Source organism: Pelobates fuscus, chromosome 3, assembly GCF_036172605.1.
Source record: "Pelobates fuscus isolate aPelFus1 chromosome 3, aPelFus1.pri, whole genome shotgun sequence".
Lineage (NCBI taxonomy): Eukaryota > Metazoa > Chordata > Amphibia > Anura > Pelobatidae > Pelobates > Pelobates fuscus.
In genome coordinates, this window is record NC_086319.1 from 320,539,894 (window position 1) to 320,556,671 (window position 16,778).

General features: G+C 42.3%; 1 protein-coding gene across 1 annotated transcript in view; it reads right to left on the bottom strand.

Annotated features, from left to right (window-relative positions):
• MAN2A2 (mannosidase alpha class 2A member 2) overlaps nt 1-16,778 on the bottom strand; it is a 60,318-nt gene that overhangs the window by 41,166 nt on the left and 2,374 nt on the right. The window contains exon 2 of the mRNA XM_063448930.1: nt 5,075-5,229. Within this exon, the coding sequence (XP_063305000.1) occupies nt 5,075-5,206 (132 nt within the window). The 5' untranslated portion in view covers nt 5,207-5,229. The remainder of the gene's footprint in view (nt 1-5,074; nt 5,230-16,778) is intronic.

A 16,778-nucleotide genomic window follows, 5' to 3' on the forward strand; every position in this document is an offset into this window, starting at 1 on the left:
GAGGGTGGGGAGATCTGGAGCCTCTCCGGCGCTCACTTGGTTCAGCAGATGGGCCGGCAGGGAGATTGGACGCGTCTCCCACACCCGCTCCAATAAGCAGGCCGTATTAGCGTTAATAAGTCCAAGAAGCGTCTGGGTGCAACCGGGCTGGGTGCTGGTCGTCTCCTGATTCTGGATTGTCACGAAAAATTCAGGCTTAAATCCTGATGAAAGGTTTGTTTCACGGAGCTCACTGTGTGTGCGACCAGTCAGTTTGGCTGCCAGGCCCCGCCCCCATTTTCTATTGTTTCTTATAAAAAAAAATTCCCCCAGGTATTGGGAATTATATGTCTGAACATAATCCCCCTCTCCCCCCCCCCATATGTTTATTATAACACTGAATACAATCACTTATATAAAAAATATGCAAAAAAAAAGTGTAAAAAAAAATATGTTGATACTTTGGAAACAGTTCAGAGTAGGGCTACTAAACTGGTTCATGGATTGTGGGATAAAACTTACAAGGAAAGGTTAACTTAACATGTATAGCTTGGAGGAAAGACGAGAAGGGGTGATATGATAGAAACATTTAAATACATAAAGGGAATCAACACAGTAAAGGAGGAGACTATATTTAAAAGAAGAAAAACTACCAAAACAAGAGGACATAGTCTTAAATTAGAGGGGCAAAGGTTTAAAAATAATACCAGGAAGTATTACTTTACTGAGAAGGTAGTGGATGTATGGAATAACCTTCCAGCTGAAGTGGTAGAGGTTAACACAGTAAAGGAGTTTAAGCATGCGTAGGATAGGCATAAGGCTATCCTAACTATAAGATAAAGCCAGGGACTAATGAAAGTATTTAGAAAATTGGGCAGACTAGATGGCCCGAATGGTCCTTATCTGCCGTCACATTCTATGTTTCTATTTTGAGCACGCACCGAGAAGGTGCAGTAAAGAGTGGTCAGTGGACAATGGAAGGACTAAACATTTACACACCACGCCAAGTAGTAAAATAATATAAAGGGCATAAGTTCTGGTAACTAGGGCAAAAATGTTAACCCCCTGTGTCAGAAAGTTAAAGCAGCAATGCTATAGTGTGTTACTCTTCTAAATGGCCACATTCTATTTCCAGGCTCTGCAATGTATCGATCCTCTTATAGCATATCAGTTTTCGGCAGGAATTGTCACCTATTAATCTGCCTATAGATTAGTTACACGTTACTGGAGACAGATCTCTGAAATCGAATGACTGTAAAGATCAATACATCCAGTCTCTCAAAATGCTTGCAGGTGAAATTGTGATTAGAGTAAAACTGGATGTCCTTCCACTGATAGAAAGCACACTTATAGGCAGATTTTTAAAGCGGAGACATTTTAGAGAGTGAAAACACATGTTAATTCATTAGCCCCACTAGTCAGCTAGAAAATTAGGCAGCAAATAGACATAGCTCAGAAAATTACTATTATGGTAGAGTTAAGGGAACACTTCAAGCACCATAACCACTACAGCCTGCTGTGTAGTAGTTATGGTGCTACGAGTGCCCTAGGGCCCCTGCAATTTAAGTACAATGGTTTGTACTTGGGGTCCGCCAGACAGTTATCACTGACTCCATGGAGTCAATAGCTCCTGCAAGGAGCTTCCGTTAGCTCCCTGAGCTAAACCTATTAACCGAGAAGTAAGGCATCAGTGGGTGTCAGGTCGACCCCTGGTAAGGTGTCAAACCGTTCTTAGCTTGGAGTGTTTCTTTAAATAGCAGTCTGACAAGCAAGGTATAATATAATTTCTGCCCCTCTTCACAAGCAGTGTTATACAAGGCACATATATAAATATTTTTTTTTTTTTTTTATATTTTACCACATAGGATATCTCAAGTTTATTTCACTTTCAAGTATGCCCCGGGGCTCATATTCAACAACAATGTTACACACAATAGGAGAATATGCAATTATAAATACACTGATCAGCCACAACATTAAAACCACCTGCCCAATATAATGGACTCCACAAGACCTCTGAACATGTCCTGTGGTATCTGGCACCAAGACATTAGCAGCAGATCCTTTAAGTCCTAGGAGTTGAAAAGGTGAGGTCTTCTATAAATCATATTTGTTGTTCCAGCACATCTCACAGATGCTCAATCAGATTGAGATCTGGGGAATTTGGAGACCAAGGCAACACCTTGAACTCTGTCATGTTCTTCTAAACCATTCCTGAACATTGTTTACAATGTGGCCATTGAAAAGCTGAAAGAGGCCACTGCCATGAGGGAGCACCATTGCCATGAAGGGGAGTATGTGGTCTGCAACAATTTCTAGGTAGGTCTTATGTGTCAAAGTAATATCCATATGAATGCCAGGACCCAAGGTTTCCAAGCAGTACATTGTCCAGAGCATAACAGTGCCTCCACCAGCCTGCATTCTACACAGTGCATCCTGCAGCCATCTCTTCCCCAGGTAAATGACAAACACACACACAGCCGTCCACCTGATCTAAAAGAGAACGTGATTCATTAGACCAGGCAACCTTCTTCCATTGCTCCATGGTCCAGTTCCGACACTCACTTCTCCATTGAAGGCGCTTTTGGTGGTGGACAGGGGTATCACGCACTGCAAACTGTGATGTACTGTGTGTTCTGACATCTTTCTATCATGGCATGCATTAGGTTTTTCTGAAATTTGGGCTACAGTAGCTCTTCTGTGTGATTGGGCCAGATGGGTTAGCCTTCGCAACATGCATCAATGAGCCTTGGGGGTCCATGACCCAAACGTCGGTTGACCAGTTGTCCTTCCTTGCACCACTTTCGGTTAATACTACCCACTGCATACCGCCTTGAATTCATGCTATTACACATCACTATTTGACCCTTGTCAAAAAATCACTCAAATCTTTTTGCTCGCCTATTTTTCCTTCCAACTGAAGAAATGCAAAAAGTGACTGTTCACTTGCTGCCCAATATATTCCACCCCATGACAGGTGCCATTGTAACAATATAATCAATGTTATTCACTTTAACTATCAGTGGTTTTAATATTGTGGCTGATCAGTGTACATTGTTACACATATGGTGGACACCTACAACACAATTATAAATTAAAGGGTTACTCAAAAAGCCCCACTGATTTGAAGTGGTCATAGTGCTTGAAGTCAGTATATGCAGTGTTTGTATGTGCAGCGTTTCATAGCAAGAGGTTAAACCCCTCCAGCAGTTTATTGCGCGTCAGTCTGCTCGGCAAAAAAAAAAAAAAAAAAAGAGTCTCTATGACTAATCTTGCCCCATTACACTCTCCTTGTATTATTGGGACTATATTTTCCCCCTACAAAAATGCCACTCCAGCACAGCACAGAAAACACTTGGATCCAGGCAGGCGGGGCCTGAGAGGGATGGTGGCTGGACGTGTCTCCCTTGAGCTATATGATTGTACTCTATAGTAATCCGATCAATAAACTGCCAGCACACACAAATGCTAATAATCTGTGACTTACCTAATCTTGAAGCCTACCGGGGCTGCTTGGAGCAGTCTCATTGCTTGATTCTTATGCAACACCTAGGCCTAGAATGCACATTAGTCAGGTGAGGTGGCCGATCAGCTGTACCATGTGGCGCTGAATCCTTCCAGGATACTGTACAGCTCCGTTCTCCCCCTCAGCGTGGACCGGTGGAGGTTATCCCAGCCTTCAGTGGCGTAACCTGCACACTAACTAGATTCTTTACAGCATCTGATAAGAAAGCTTGGACCACAACTTACCTTCTTTAAGCTCCTTCTATCAAGATGGTGCAAAGCCTCTCCATGCCTGATTACATTCAGCAATCTTTGCAGCAGCTGGACAACATATTTGATCAATTATGTGCCTCCCTGGAAGCACGCAGAGTAGCTGCATCCTCAGCATTGGGAGGGAGATCGGTGGAACACGGCTGTAGTGGTGAGTGGGCATACCCTGGACCTTTCCTTCCTCCGAACATGTCACCTCTCCCATAAGCCCACTCAGGCCGAGGATCAACAGGGTCAAGTACCCATTGCATCACCCACATGGACAGGAGCTCGCCACAATCCGTCGGAATATAACATCAGGCCTTTCTGTTTCTACCTCACAGAAAAGGACTTGGACTCTACAAGCCACCTGGTTCATGGCACTTAGATACCGGCCTATACACCGGCCTACGGCTGGCGGGATGCCCTGCACCGTACCTGTGCCTCCCACAACTTCAGTACTTTCACCAGCAACAATCCAGAATTGGCCATCGGCTAGACGCACGGAGCTGCCTCAGCTGACACCTCTGCAACTTACTCTCTGGGACTCCCATGTATCTTGCGGATGCCATGGTGCCTTCTATAACAAATTTGCTCAGTTTCTAGTGCGTATGCTTATACTTTTGCATTGCTTTGAGCCATCTTTGACATTGGGTAGTAACTAGTAAGTTTATCATAAACCAGTGGTATCCCATCATTATCCCTCTCATGTCTATCTGTCTTACACTCCGTACTCTCTTCCTGGTTAGACTACCTTCTTAATTATTATCATTTTATTATAAAACCTGTGCAATTCTCTCGACGGCCATGACTATGTTATTTTATGTTTTCTTTAATGCACCGGTTTACACAGTTGTGGCATTGAAGGACCACGTGTAAAACTGACAATATTGTGTCTTTGTTTGTCCTTGCCCTTGAATCAAGTGTTTCTTTTTCCAAGTTAACGTGTGCTTTCCACTGTAAAGCTTTCAGCCATGCCCCACAGAACAGACAATCGAGGAATGTCGAATAAGTAAAATATCAACGGATAACATCTTTTATTGCACCTTTGAAAGAAAAGGCATAGACTGCATTTTAGACAGAATGCTTCATTACAAGGCCTGCTGGTATCATGCAGGGATTAGCCAAGGCCAAATGTTCCACAGAGCGTAACATTAAGCATTTAATTCTAACAAAATCATATTACAATGCATCCACAGGGTCCTAGAACCCCCATCGTTCTCAGCAAGTCAATTACAGCCATTCTAGACTGCAACCCCCACCAAGCTTAGCCAACTAGCTTCGGTTGCTGTGAACTACCAGCTACTGTTATGCATTGACATTTATCTACATTTCCTCCTACCCTGGGAAAGTTGCCGCCAGTCTGTCTCCTGGGAGGGTCGTGTTGCACTTTGTCAAGCATGAGATACAAGGAGAAGACAGCCACACAAAAGATGGCCGCTCCACACACAGTGACTTGCTTCTTCAGTTTCATCCCTGGGAGCTGTAGGAGCCGACCTGAAACAAAGCACCAAACACATTGTCAAGGTCAGGAATAAATGGTCTAGAACGAAGGAAAAAGTCACTAACAGTCTCAAGATCCATTTTGCTATTCTGCACATATATGGAGGACTAGGGGTCATATCCAACTCATACAGAGATAGATCTAGTTGTACATCGCTGCAGAATTTGTTGGAGTTGTATTCATAATAATAATAATAATATGTTTATAGGTATGTTTACAAGTATTGATTTACAGAGGAAAAACTGAAGGTCTTTCTTTCACACAAAGTGGTTATTTTCACAATAAACATTTTGGCTTGAACTTTGACTTTTATTGAGAAATATATACATTCAGAAATCAAATTCTTCTAGGTGCACAGCATCAAATTCATGGCGCACAATTTGTAAAAAACAAAACAAAACATGGAATAAGGAAGAAATACTGAATCAGTCCTGGTCTGTCATTTAGTTATTCACTAAACCCAAGAATTGTGGAGTATTGAATAGAACACTGTACATTTTAGGCCAATTTAGCCGAGCTGGAAAATTATCCACATATGATATTTCTGTAGTTTGACTATCTTGGCCAAAACATTTTATTCCCTACTGTTCCCAGTTTAGAGAATAATTCCTGTGCAGGTTTCCAGTGTTTAAGTAGAACAGTCTTGAAAAGTGCTCTAGATCAAGTGCCGTTTCTGATTATTGACACGGTTTATATTTGCAATTTTAAAGCCTGCCATTGGTACTCACTCAGACAGGCAATAGGGTCTTTAGATGAACAGAGATTTAATAACGGAATCTATTCTATATACGGCATTAGCATGAAAAGTATGCTGATGCTGTGTCTATCCAGTGCTTGATTAAATCACAGTCTGCTGTAGTGTTCATGGTGCAGGAATGCCCTCGGCTACCCTGTTGTAATTAGTTGAACTGTTTAACTTCTTACCTGGAGTATGCCATTCGCTGCCGTTGTCTCCACTTCAGCTACAGGAGAGCTGGTGCTTTTAGCCAATGAGCTAGCCCTCCACTGCAGGCCTAGCACAGGATAGCCAATGAAAGCTTCCAAGCAATGGGTGGAAGCGGGCACTCCTGACAACATGAATACTACAGAGTATTTAAGTGGCTGTAGTGCTAGTAATGTGTATTTAATGCATCGCAATATGGATCTGGGCGTCTCAGTAAAGAATTATATACAGACATTTATCTGAGCTCCAGCAATAGTTCCACTCCTGGGGCAGGGAACTAAACTGGGTGGCTCACTTGTTTGTACTGTCAGGAATTCAAAATTTTAGTCCATAATAATTGAATTGAAAAAAAATCTCAGTTTTGCTTCCATTTCAGCTATTCTGGGCTAAAATGTAAAATTGACTTTGAATTCCCCAAACTTCACAGTTTAGCGATTACGCTTGACAGATTTAAAAAAATAAAAACCTAAATTGGATATCTACATAAATGACTCAAAAAACATGATCATGATACCCATCACACCTAGAAGAAAAAAATACAAATAAAAAGGGATACAGATCAGACGTGTGGTTCATGAGCTCCTGTTTCCTCGGTCCACTTTAGGGGTATTATCCCCAGCCCACATGCTTTTGTTCCTACCACAGTACACCACTTAAGTTAGGGAATCCCTGACGAAAAACTAGAGCCATTTCTTCCAGCGTAATCATCCCGGGAACCCCAAAAACATCTGCTGCGACCGGCTTGGTGCGGAGTCTGGGAGAGGCGGACGATCTCCTCGACCCATAATCTGCAGTAAAGTCCTGCTGCACACCTTCCCCCCCCCTACCCCTGGAAAGGCAGGGGATATCCTGGTCCCCACTGAAGTTACTCAAGTTAACTGAGCCGCACTTACCCAACGATTCAAGCTGCAATCCAGCCGTGTTCTAACAACTCATCTTACCAAAGATGGCGGATGCGCCTCACTCGGCCTTGCAAGGCCTAAGTCCATCTCAACAGCCTCACTGCAGATCTACCGAGCAGATCTTACACTGCCTAGATGAAATCTTCCAGACCCTCTGGCAAAAGGTGAGTGACAGGCTGGGAGTCTCTGAGTCTAGCACGAGATGAGACCGGAGAAGCAGCACCGTGACAGAGAAGAGGGGATTCCCTCATGGCAAACCTGCTCCGAAAATGCATACCCATTATGTGGTCTGCACACCTGGGATGAGAGCCTCAAGAAGCTTTGCCTCAATGCATTGACCACGAAAAGTGAAGATTCGCCGCCGACAACGGTACTCACCACCTGGATCTTCCCACTACCCTAGTCAGGCAAAAGGCTTGGTGCCCATATGCCACCAGGTCTGTGGATCCCAGAGGCTGGCCCTCATTCAAGCCTGGAGCTGGAGGGGAACCCTACTCTGGAGCGGCAATGCGGACTCTCTGGTGGACTCTCGCAGAAATGTTCTATTACTTCCAATCACAGGGATAGGCTGATGCAGGTTCAGGAGCTGTTCTGTGCATACCACTAAAATCTTGTGTTACTGTATATTGCTCGGCTAGTAATAAGAGGAATGTGACTTGCTTACTTATTGTTTTACCACGTTCCTTACTTCATTTAATTCTTCTTAGTGCAGTAGTCTACAGCTGTCTAATACTTCAGTGGCACACATATAGGCTAGTGGAGTTCTGTTCACTTATTCTAATTGATAAATAGATACCTACTTACGCCTCACACTCACTAATGGCTAAACGAACTCATCTGATTGAATACCTATGCTCCACTAGTGCCTAGACTGGTTTAATTAGCATGTCCTTTCTTTTAGCCTTTTATTTTAGATTGCAATAGTTCAATTTCTTAACATGCCATGTCTCTGTTTCAATATATGGGATACTGAATGCTTGTCCATCTTAAGCATGTGTGTAAACGCTTGCGCTTCAACTACAGTTCTTATTCTACGATTTAAAAAAACAAGTGCAGTTCCTCTTGACATTTTGTGTTAACTCTAAGCCTGTATTCAGTCATAATGCATCTTAACCATGTCACTGTATATGTTTCACTAAACTTAAAAAAATAGAAAATTACAAAAACACAAACATCTCGTATATTACAGTGATGTATGAATTTGACCCTTTATGAACATGTACTAGACTGACCAGATTTATTCCTTCAAGGGCAAAGTAATGTTTTCTTAGCAATTTGTCTCTTTTCTCAAACAATTAATTACACTTTTGAAAGAAAATAAATAAATAAATGAATTTGAAGATGAACAAAACAATAAATTAAAATGTTTTATATAAAAAGTAAATGCACATTTCACAGTGGCCCAGAAACCCATATCTTCCTTGTAGACAGTTTGAGCCTAGCGCATGCCCCAGTTTGTTTAATCCTATGTTAATGACACAAGGAGTAGAGATATTTTTAGCATGCAGTGCTGGATCGGTGACAAAAAATAGAAATAAAGAACAAACTGTAACAGGTACAAGTGAGAAAAACTGCAAGGAACATGGGTGTCAAATGAAAAACATTTACCTCAAGTACAGAACAATCCTAAAATCAAAAAGGGTTAAATTAAGTCCAATATTTTAATGCTGATAGTAATAAAATACAGAACAAAACTCTCGGGGGCGGAACCTGGCAGTCATCCTGTACAGACGCCATATAACCTTGCACGCGCGAAACCGGGAACAATCCGCTGCAAATCCCCCAACCTAAGCGCCATCGAGCCCTGACAGGCACATAACGATCGGTGTCTCACACTGCACCGATTGATGCCTTTTTTCCAGGAACCGAAGCAGCTCCGGCAAAGGCGCAAACCTACGGCCTACCGCGCAACGCCAATCCAAGGCCTGGAGGCTTTTCTCAGTGGAAGCCTCCTGGAACAACACGCACCCAGCCCAGATCCGGGCACTACCACCATGGGCCGCCGCTCACACAAACCCACGGCTGGCTCCAGCACACAAGGCAGAGACATAGGAGAGATGTGGCTCTGACCTGCCCAAGCTGAAACAGCACACACCACGCAGCGACCCCCCACCGGCCACGAGGAACCAGCTACGACAACAACTCCTCAGGCGGAACATCCGCAGCTGGCTGCACACCAAGACGACACAGCCCCCATTACTAAAGGGGACCTAAAAGTTCTCTGGACCAACATACAAAAGCAGCTAGCGGCCGATGTAGCCACAGTCAAAGTGGATATACAAACAGTAAAAGACAGGGTAGGAACTGTGGAAGCAGACATCACCAATGTACAAGATATAATGGCCAACCTCAAAGACTCGGTACAACGCCTCCAGGAAGAGCAACATGTGCTAGCAGGCCAAATCATGTCGCTGGAAGACAAACAACGCCAGAGGCATATTAAAATCCGGGGCATCCCAGCCACAGTCCCGACCTAGGAGCTGCCGCACTATGTCCGGCGACTGCTCACAACACTTACCTCAGGCAGCTGCCAAAAAAATTGCGCTAGATGTGATCTACCGAGTAACGAGCTCGCACGCATACCGCCCAGCACACCCAGGGATGTCATCCTGCGCTTAATGACAATATCCGACAAAATACAAGTAATGACTGCCATAAAAGGCAAAACGCCACTGGCCTTCGAGGGAGCCCAGCTCTCTTTTTTCCAGGATGTTACCAGAGCCACCCTGCTACGGAGAAAGACTTTTGAGCAACAACACTGCGTAAGGCTGGCATAATCTACAGATGGGGGAACACGGGCGCACTGCTAGTCCACCATAATCGGACTGCACACCATCTCACATCCCCAACTGGAGCGCCCCCATTCTTGAGGGCACTGGGTCTACAACACACCACCGCAACCGGAGGACAACTCCACTCACGGACAGCCACCGGATGATTTACTGGCGCTGCCCACCTGACCCTACACGAGGACTGAAAACTCTGGGCACAGTAGTAACTACCATACTGGACACCCCAGCTATAATGGGAGAGGTCCGTGCCTACTCTCCCCTCTAAATAGTCTTATTGTGATTTCCTGTTTGTTCGTATCACACTGAGTATATACATCTTTTGACGAGTTCTTTTTTTTTTTTTGTTTAAAAGCAAATGCAAAGTTGGGACCCACACACTCACAAAATGACCAGACCACCCCCCCTCAAGTGCCAGAGAACAGGCGCTTACTAAAGTTTAACGCCACTCCGCCCACCCCCGCCATCCCCCAGGGGGACACAGGAGATGCCACACAACGTACACTGCAAACAAGAGCACCCCACACACTTGCTACAACAACCCACCTGGAACACACAAAAGCTTCACTGGCGTGTACATATAGGCATCCAAAACCACACGCCTGACCTAGCCTGCAACACACACTCACCACTTTCACACTTGGAGTATCCCAGGGGAACATAACTCACCTCAACATGCCTGCTACAACAATGTCAACCCCGGGTATGTCAACCACCTTGTATGCTAAATGAAAATGAGCTTATCTGATAACATGTATGTTAACATGAAGTTACTGATCGGCTTGAAACCAATCTTCTATACTGTTTCCATATGTTATCATTGTTACCATGCTCCACCAAGCACAAATAAATAAAGAATAAAAAAAACAAAAAACAAAAAAAAACCTCTTTAAAATTAAAAAGATTTTAATAGTGCAACGTAAACTCATTACATAGCTGATGTAAGTAAATGGAACTAATTTGCATGTTGCAAGCAGACAAAATAATGTGCTTACTTGGTACAAGTATTTGTACAGCTGGATCGCGAATCTGTGTTTCCTCAAATAAAGTCAGTAGGTAGGTGGTAGAGTTTGGGGCACCAGTTATTTTATTTAAAGGGACCGTTAACTTCTCCCCATTCATAAAAGTACCAATTCCTAGAGAAATCAACGCTTTTATTAATTGATAAGGGAGAATTTGGGAACACCAAGCCAGGAGGGGTTCCTTGTTAACTCCACTAGAAAAGATCAGGGAAGGGAAGAGTCTTACATAGGAAAGCATTAGTTGGATAAAAAGATGATAAACTTTATATGTTTTTTGTTGTTCCTTTAGAGCCAATTTTAGTGGGGCAGCTTTATAGTCTTTGGGGTGTCCTTTTAAAGAAATCTGTACAAAACAACCACATGATTTTTTCCACCACATTCCATAAATAAAAATGATTAATGAAGATTCCGTTAAACAGGGACCTACAATCCTGCACTATCACGTCCTGTGTACTTTTCCAAATATATATATCTGTAGGCAATAAAGGAAAAGGGAGTTTGAGAAATGTTCAGACTTGCCCTAGTGCTGTGCAGCAACAGATCTGGTAACTAAACTACTAACCGTGTGAAAAACAACAGTGATTATTAAGAGAATTTTTCAACTGAGCCTGGGGCTGCAGATGTTCTCAATTTGTACAGCTCACCAGCTACAATAAGACCATTACTTAGGTCCCACTTTGGCCGTATTGCCACTAAGTAGAATATTATAAGATCAGGTTATGGCTCTCAGCATCTCATACCATGTGCTAGCACTGCAATCATAAGTAATCACAATGAGAGATGGCTACAATATGAACCTGATACATATTATGTGTTATTTATCAAATTGTTCTTGTCTCATCATTTATCTAAATTTATGGCAGTGAAATAGACATGATAGATATCAGTGCTGGCATACGACTTAACAGTCAGCAATAAGAAAAAGACTGAATTGCTATTTTCTGGGGATATCAAACTTTTTTTTTTTTTTTAAAAGGACAACATTACAATTGTGTTATTTTTGCAAAGTGTTACAGGTCACACTATACACTGCACAACAGAGGCTCCATGCTTACAAAATAATGGCAAGTATTTCAGTGACAGGCTGATTTACACTGCAGGATGGTACACAGCAAAATTGAATATACTGTATCTCAGTAAAAGATCACTATACAATGCAGCATGGAAGCTCCCTGTCCAGGAAATAACATGTGTCCATAAAAGGCCACGAGAGGCACAAAACCAGAGTTGTGGTGAATAGAACATACAGTCTCACTGGTTAATTATCTTCCATTCAGTTTTAAAAGGAACACTTCATGTAGTCGTTCTAGTGTCTACACAGCTTCATGTAGTCGTTCTAGTGTCTACAGTATGTCCTTGCAATCTTAGCATGGTTAGCGCTGCATTTTCAGAGTAAATGCAGTGTTTACCCTGCTGCCTAGTAAGACCTCTAGTGGCGGTCACTCGGACAGCCACTAGAGAGGCTTCCTGTGATCAGTCCTGCAAAGACTGCAGGACTGATGTTTAGAGTCTCAAAGTTCTGCATGGACACGCGGAATACTCCCCACTCAATACATCTCTATGAGTTGATGCTGATTGGTGCGGTGCAGTGCAGTGTTTTGCCGCACATGCGCAAGAGACTCCCAATGCTTTCCTATGTGAAAGTATTGGACTAGGATTATCAGGTCATGGACGGCAGGGAGAGCCTCCTCAGGAGCAGTTCGGTTTGGGAGAAAAGGTAAGTAAATGTCAACTTTTCATGTCAAACGTGCTGGGCACCTAAACTGTAGAGTGTTCCTTTAAATCACTTTGTTTACGCAGCCCTGGCCACATCTCCCCTGGCTGGGATTCACACCTCGTTAATGGAAAAAAAGGTTTCACTTTACAGAACAATATATTAAACTTGTTGGATGCTTTCATCTGCTGCTTTGGCATCCTCACCATCATTTTAGCCAATGAATGGAACACTGTGCAAAAACAATTGCACACAATTAACATTAGCCAGAACCGCTTCATTAAAGGGACACTCCAGGCACCCAGACCACTTCTGCCCATTGGATTGATCTGGGTGCCAATCCCACTAACCTTAACCCTGTAACTGTAAATACTGCAGTTTTCATAAACTAGAGGGCACTTCCGGGTTTGTCCTCACACTATTTTCAATGCTTTCCTATGGGGAGGTCTAATGTGCGTGCGCGGCATTGCCGTGCATGCGCATTAGGTCTCCCCCGTCGCCGGCCGCGCATGCACAAAAGGTCTCTCCCGCCGGATGACGGCAGGGGAGGAGCGTGGGCGGATCCTGAACCAGCGCTGAGGGACATCGGCGCTGGATACAGGTAAGTCACTGAAGGGGTTCCAATCCCTTCAGCAACTTGGGATGGGAGGTAGGAGGGAGAGGGGACCTGCAGTGCCAGGAAAACGGTTTGTTTTCCTGGCACTGGAGAGTCCCTTTAAGCTAAGAAGTGTTTTGGTGCTTAGCGTATCCTGAAAAATAAATATTGCATTGACCTCAAATAAATGTTGCAGTTGGGTAATTTACTGAATAAACTCCTAAATCAGTAAGGGCTTTCTGTGACAGTCCATACGTTTGGCAACAACATTTCCCATGATGCTTCACTAGTCTAACCAAAGCATTCGCGCTGAAAGTATCTTTTCATTCTAATGAGTGATCACTGCCCTTTACTGGCAAATGCCTCTCATCTATACTGTCATGTAATGTTCATTACCAATAATTCAAAGGGGATTCTGCAGATACCGGACTAAAGAAATGAAATTCTTATGCTTTTCCTGAGCCTAGATTGACAGAACCAAATTATATAAGGTTTTTTTTTGTTTTTGTTTTTTTACCTTGTCTAGAAGATGGGCCTATTTTGTGAATTTATAGTTTGCCATTATAAATTATTTATGATTAAACATGAGGATGAAAGTTCAGCTAAGATGAGAATTTAAAAAAAAAAAAATGCAGTTATAATTGTCTCATTTAAATTGTATAATTTTAATCGTTTAGTAAATAGGGAACAAGAACATCTATAAAACACAAAAATACTGATCATTTTATAATGACACTACAGCTACTAATTTGAATAAAAAAAACAAAACAAAAAACACACCTAGGTTGACTCCTACATATGTTTCACAGTTATTCGCTAACCTGCATGTTTGTGTGGCAGATGAGACAGAGAGAGACTACTGAAGTGTGAATGTTATTATAGATGTAATATATTCACAATGCATGTTAATTTAAAGGACACTATCAGCACCCAGACCACTTCACCTCATTAAAGTGGTCTGGGTGCAGTGTCCCTGTTCCACTTGGTCCTGCAAAGTAAATAATTGCAGTTTTAGAGCAGACAGGGCTAAGACTGTCAATCAAACAGCCACTAGTGGCACTTCCTGCTGGCTAGGAGACTTTTGATCGCCTAATTGACACTCGACTTCCTCACGTTCTGCATGAAGACATCCAGCGTCCGTTAAATTCCTATAGGAAAGCATTGAAGCAACTGAGGCGCATGCCCATTATCTCCTCCCGTTTAATGACGTTTGAGGAGGCAGAGCGCTGTGTAGTAAGCTATTGTAAAAAAAAAAAAAAAAAAAAAATTTAAAAAAAAAAAATAGGACTTGTTTTTGGGTACCGAGGGAGTGGGCAGAGTGCAGTGTTCCTTACACATTAGAATCTCTTTAAAGGCACACTTTAAGCACCAAAACCACTGTATGCTGAAAATGATGAGAAGATAATCTCTCTCTCTCTATATGAAGTATCTGGTAAAGTTGCGCATAAGGCCCCACCCCAATGCTTCTCTATGAATACCTATTGAATTGGCCTTTAATTATCACCACAGGTAATCTCACAGCAGGCTTTGAGGCTTTCATAATGAGACTGGGATGGCGTGCATTTAAGGCGAGTCCATCTTCTTTAAGGCAAATATATGTTTTCATAATTACAAGCTTATGCTTTCCATGCTACTCAAGGGGCAACACTGATCTAACCAATCAGTGCCCTATCCCTACGAATGCAGGAAAAGTTCATTGAGCAAACCTGAAAGAATTACACATGTGCAGTTGGAAGATCTCTTCACCTTGCAACATCCTGACATGGGGTGAAGCGAGGAAGTCTGATTAGAGAGATCGCACCTAGGCTGTCGGGTTGCTCTCTCCTACTGCTGCTCATTAGTGAACTGGTGAAACTGAGATAGGAAACTAAGGGGTGAGTGGGAGGACTAATACATCCCCCCCCCCTTCCTCAGTTGAGAGGCATGCCCAATAATGCAATCTGACCAAGTTTATAAACAAGTATATTACATACTTTTCAAAGTTTTCCTTGTTTATTGTGGTTTGTATATTTGTTTAAAAGTGTTTGCTTGCTGGTTTAATAAAACAATTGTACAGAGGTAATGTCACTTTAATTCAGGGAACCACACCAAATGTTCTCATACGGTACCAAACAACCCTAGGACTGATAAATATTTAGCAAAGAAACGCCTATATGTACATATAGAACATTAATAATTTTACAAATTGCTTTCAAACTGGCAGGTATTGTGAGACAGACATTCAGAGATTCTGACATATCTGCTATCTTGCTGTGTAAACAGCCAAATAAATTGTAGCTATCCATCTCCTATCCCCCGCCAATAATTTTCTATCATCATTTAATATAAAAGCTTAGATATATTGCAGCTTCTGGGTGTAATCTTTTGTAATGTGTACATATAACTAAATGCTGTATTTGGCTTGGTGGCAGCCATCTTGCTTTGATCCAAAGCACTGCTTATCTAGCCAAAGACAATGCAGAGTTAGCACCCATACAAAAATCCAGATGCAGTCTCAAAAATGTGCTCTGAGCTTACTTCCGCTATTTACATTAACACATGGTATAAACAGAAAAGTAGAGCTACTGAGAAACGAGGACTTAAAATGGCTGCGCCCACCGGGGGAAAGAAAGGCCAGGAGATGAAAAGGGGTATTTACTTACCAAATATGAATGCAGTTGTTTTTTTTTTTTTTATTATTATTATTATTACACTGAAGCTATAATCCATTTAATCTTTTATTTTCAATAATAAAAAAAATAATCTAAAAGGGAACCATTGTAATGGAGCCAAAAGGCTCCTAACGTCAGTAAGTAGTCAAACTGTTTTAGAATATTTTGACACTAAACCCAGGTCTCCCGATATCGGGCAAATTCTTCAGATATAGATAAAATGAAAAAGTTTCTCTTCCACATTATATATTGATTTAATACCCATTTCATTGTAGTGGTTATAGTGAGGGTGAATGGCCCTTTAGGATTTAATAATTACTTACTGGCTCTCCTCTGACCCTCATCCGAATTATCAATAGTGCGGGTGGGCAGCCACAGAAAATTATACATTTGGGTACAGTGCAAGGCTTATCTTAGCTGAAAATTATCAGCTGATTGGCAGAGGTGGGAAGCACCCCCAGGCAGTGCCTAGGTAAGAAGTCAAACCAGTCAAAATGAAACCCATGGAGCAGCAAAGCTAGGTGGGATGGGCCTTGACAGAGCTAGGAGGCAGGCATATGGAAGAAGGGGTGGTTTGATTGGAGGATTTTAAGTAAGGGGTGTGGCTTAAAGAATCTGCATATAAATAACGGACATTTTAGGTTGGGAGGGGCTTGGAGTGTTCCTATAAAAACACTGCTCTTTATAAATACTGCTATTCTCAGCAATGAGCTTAGTACCAGCCTTTTTTTTTTTTTTTTTCTTTTTAAACAATGCTGTTTATTAAATGCGGAGTACAGTAACAAAATCCTTCTAATGAGGAGTGATTGCAACCTATATCCTGTTAACCAAAATACACACATGATCTTTATAAACTACAGAGTTTATTCACTTACAGTGAAATGAAAAAAAATATATATCTAAATTTAAGCACAAATAATCGATAG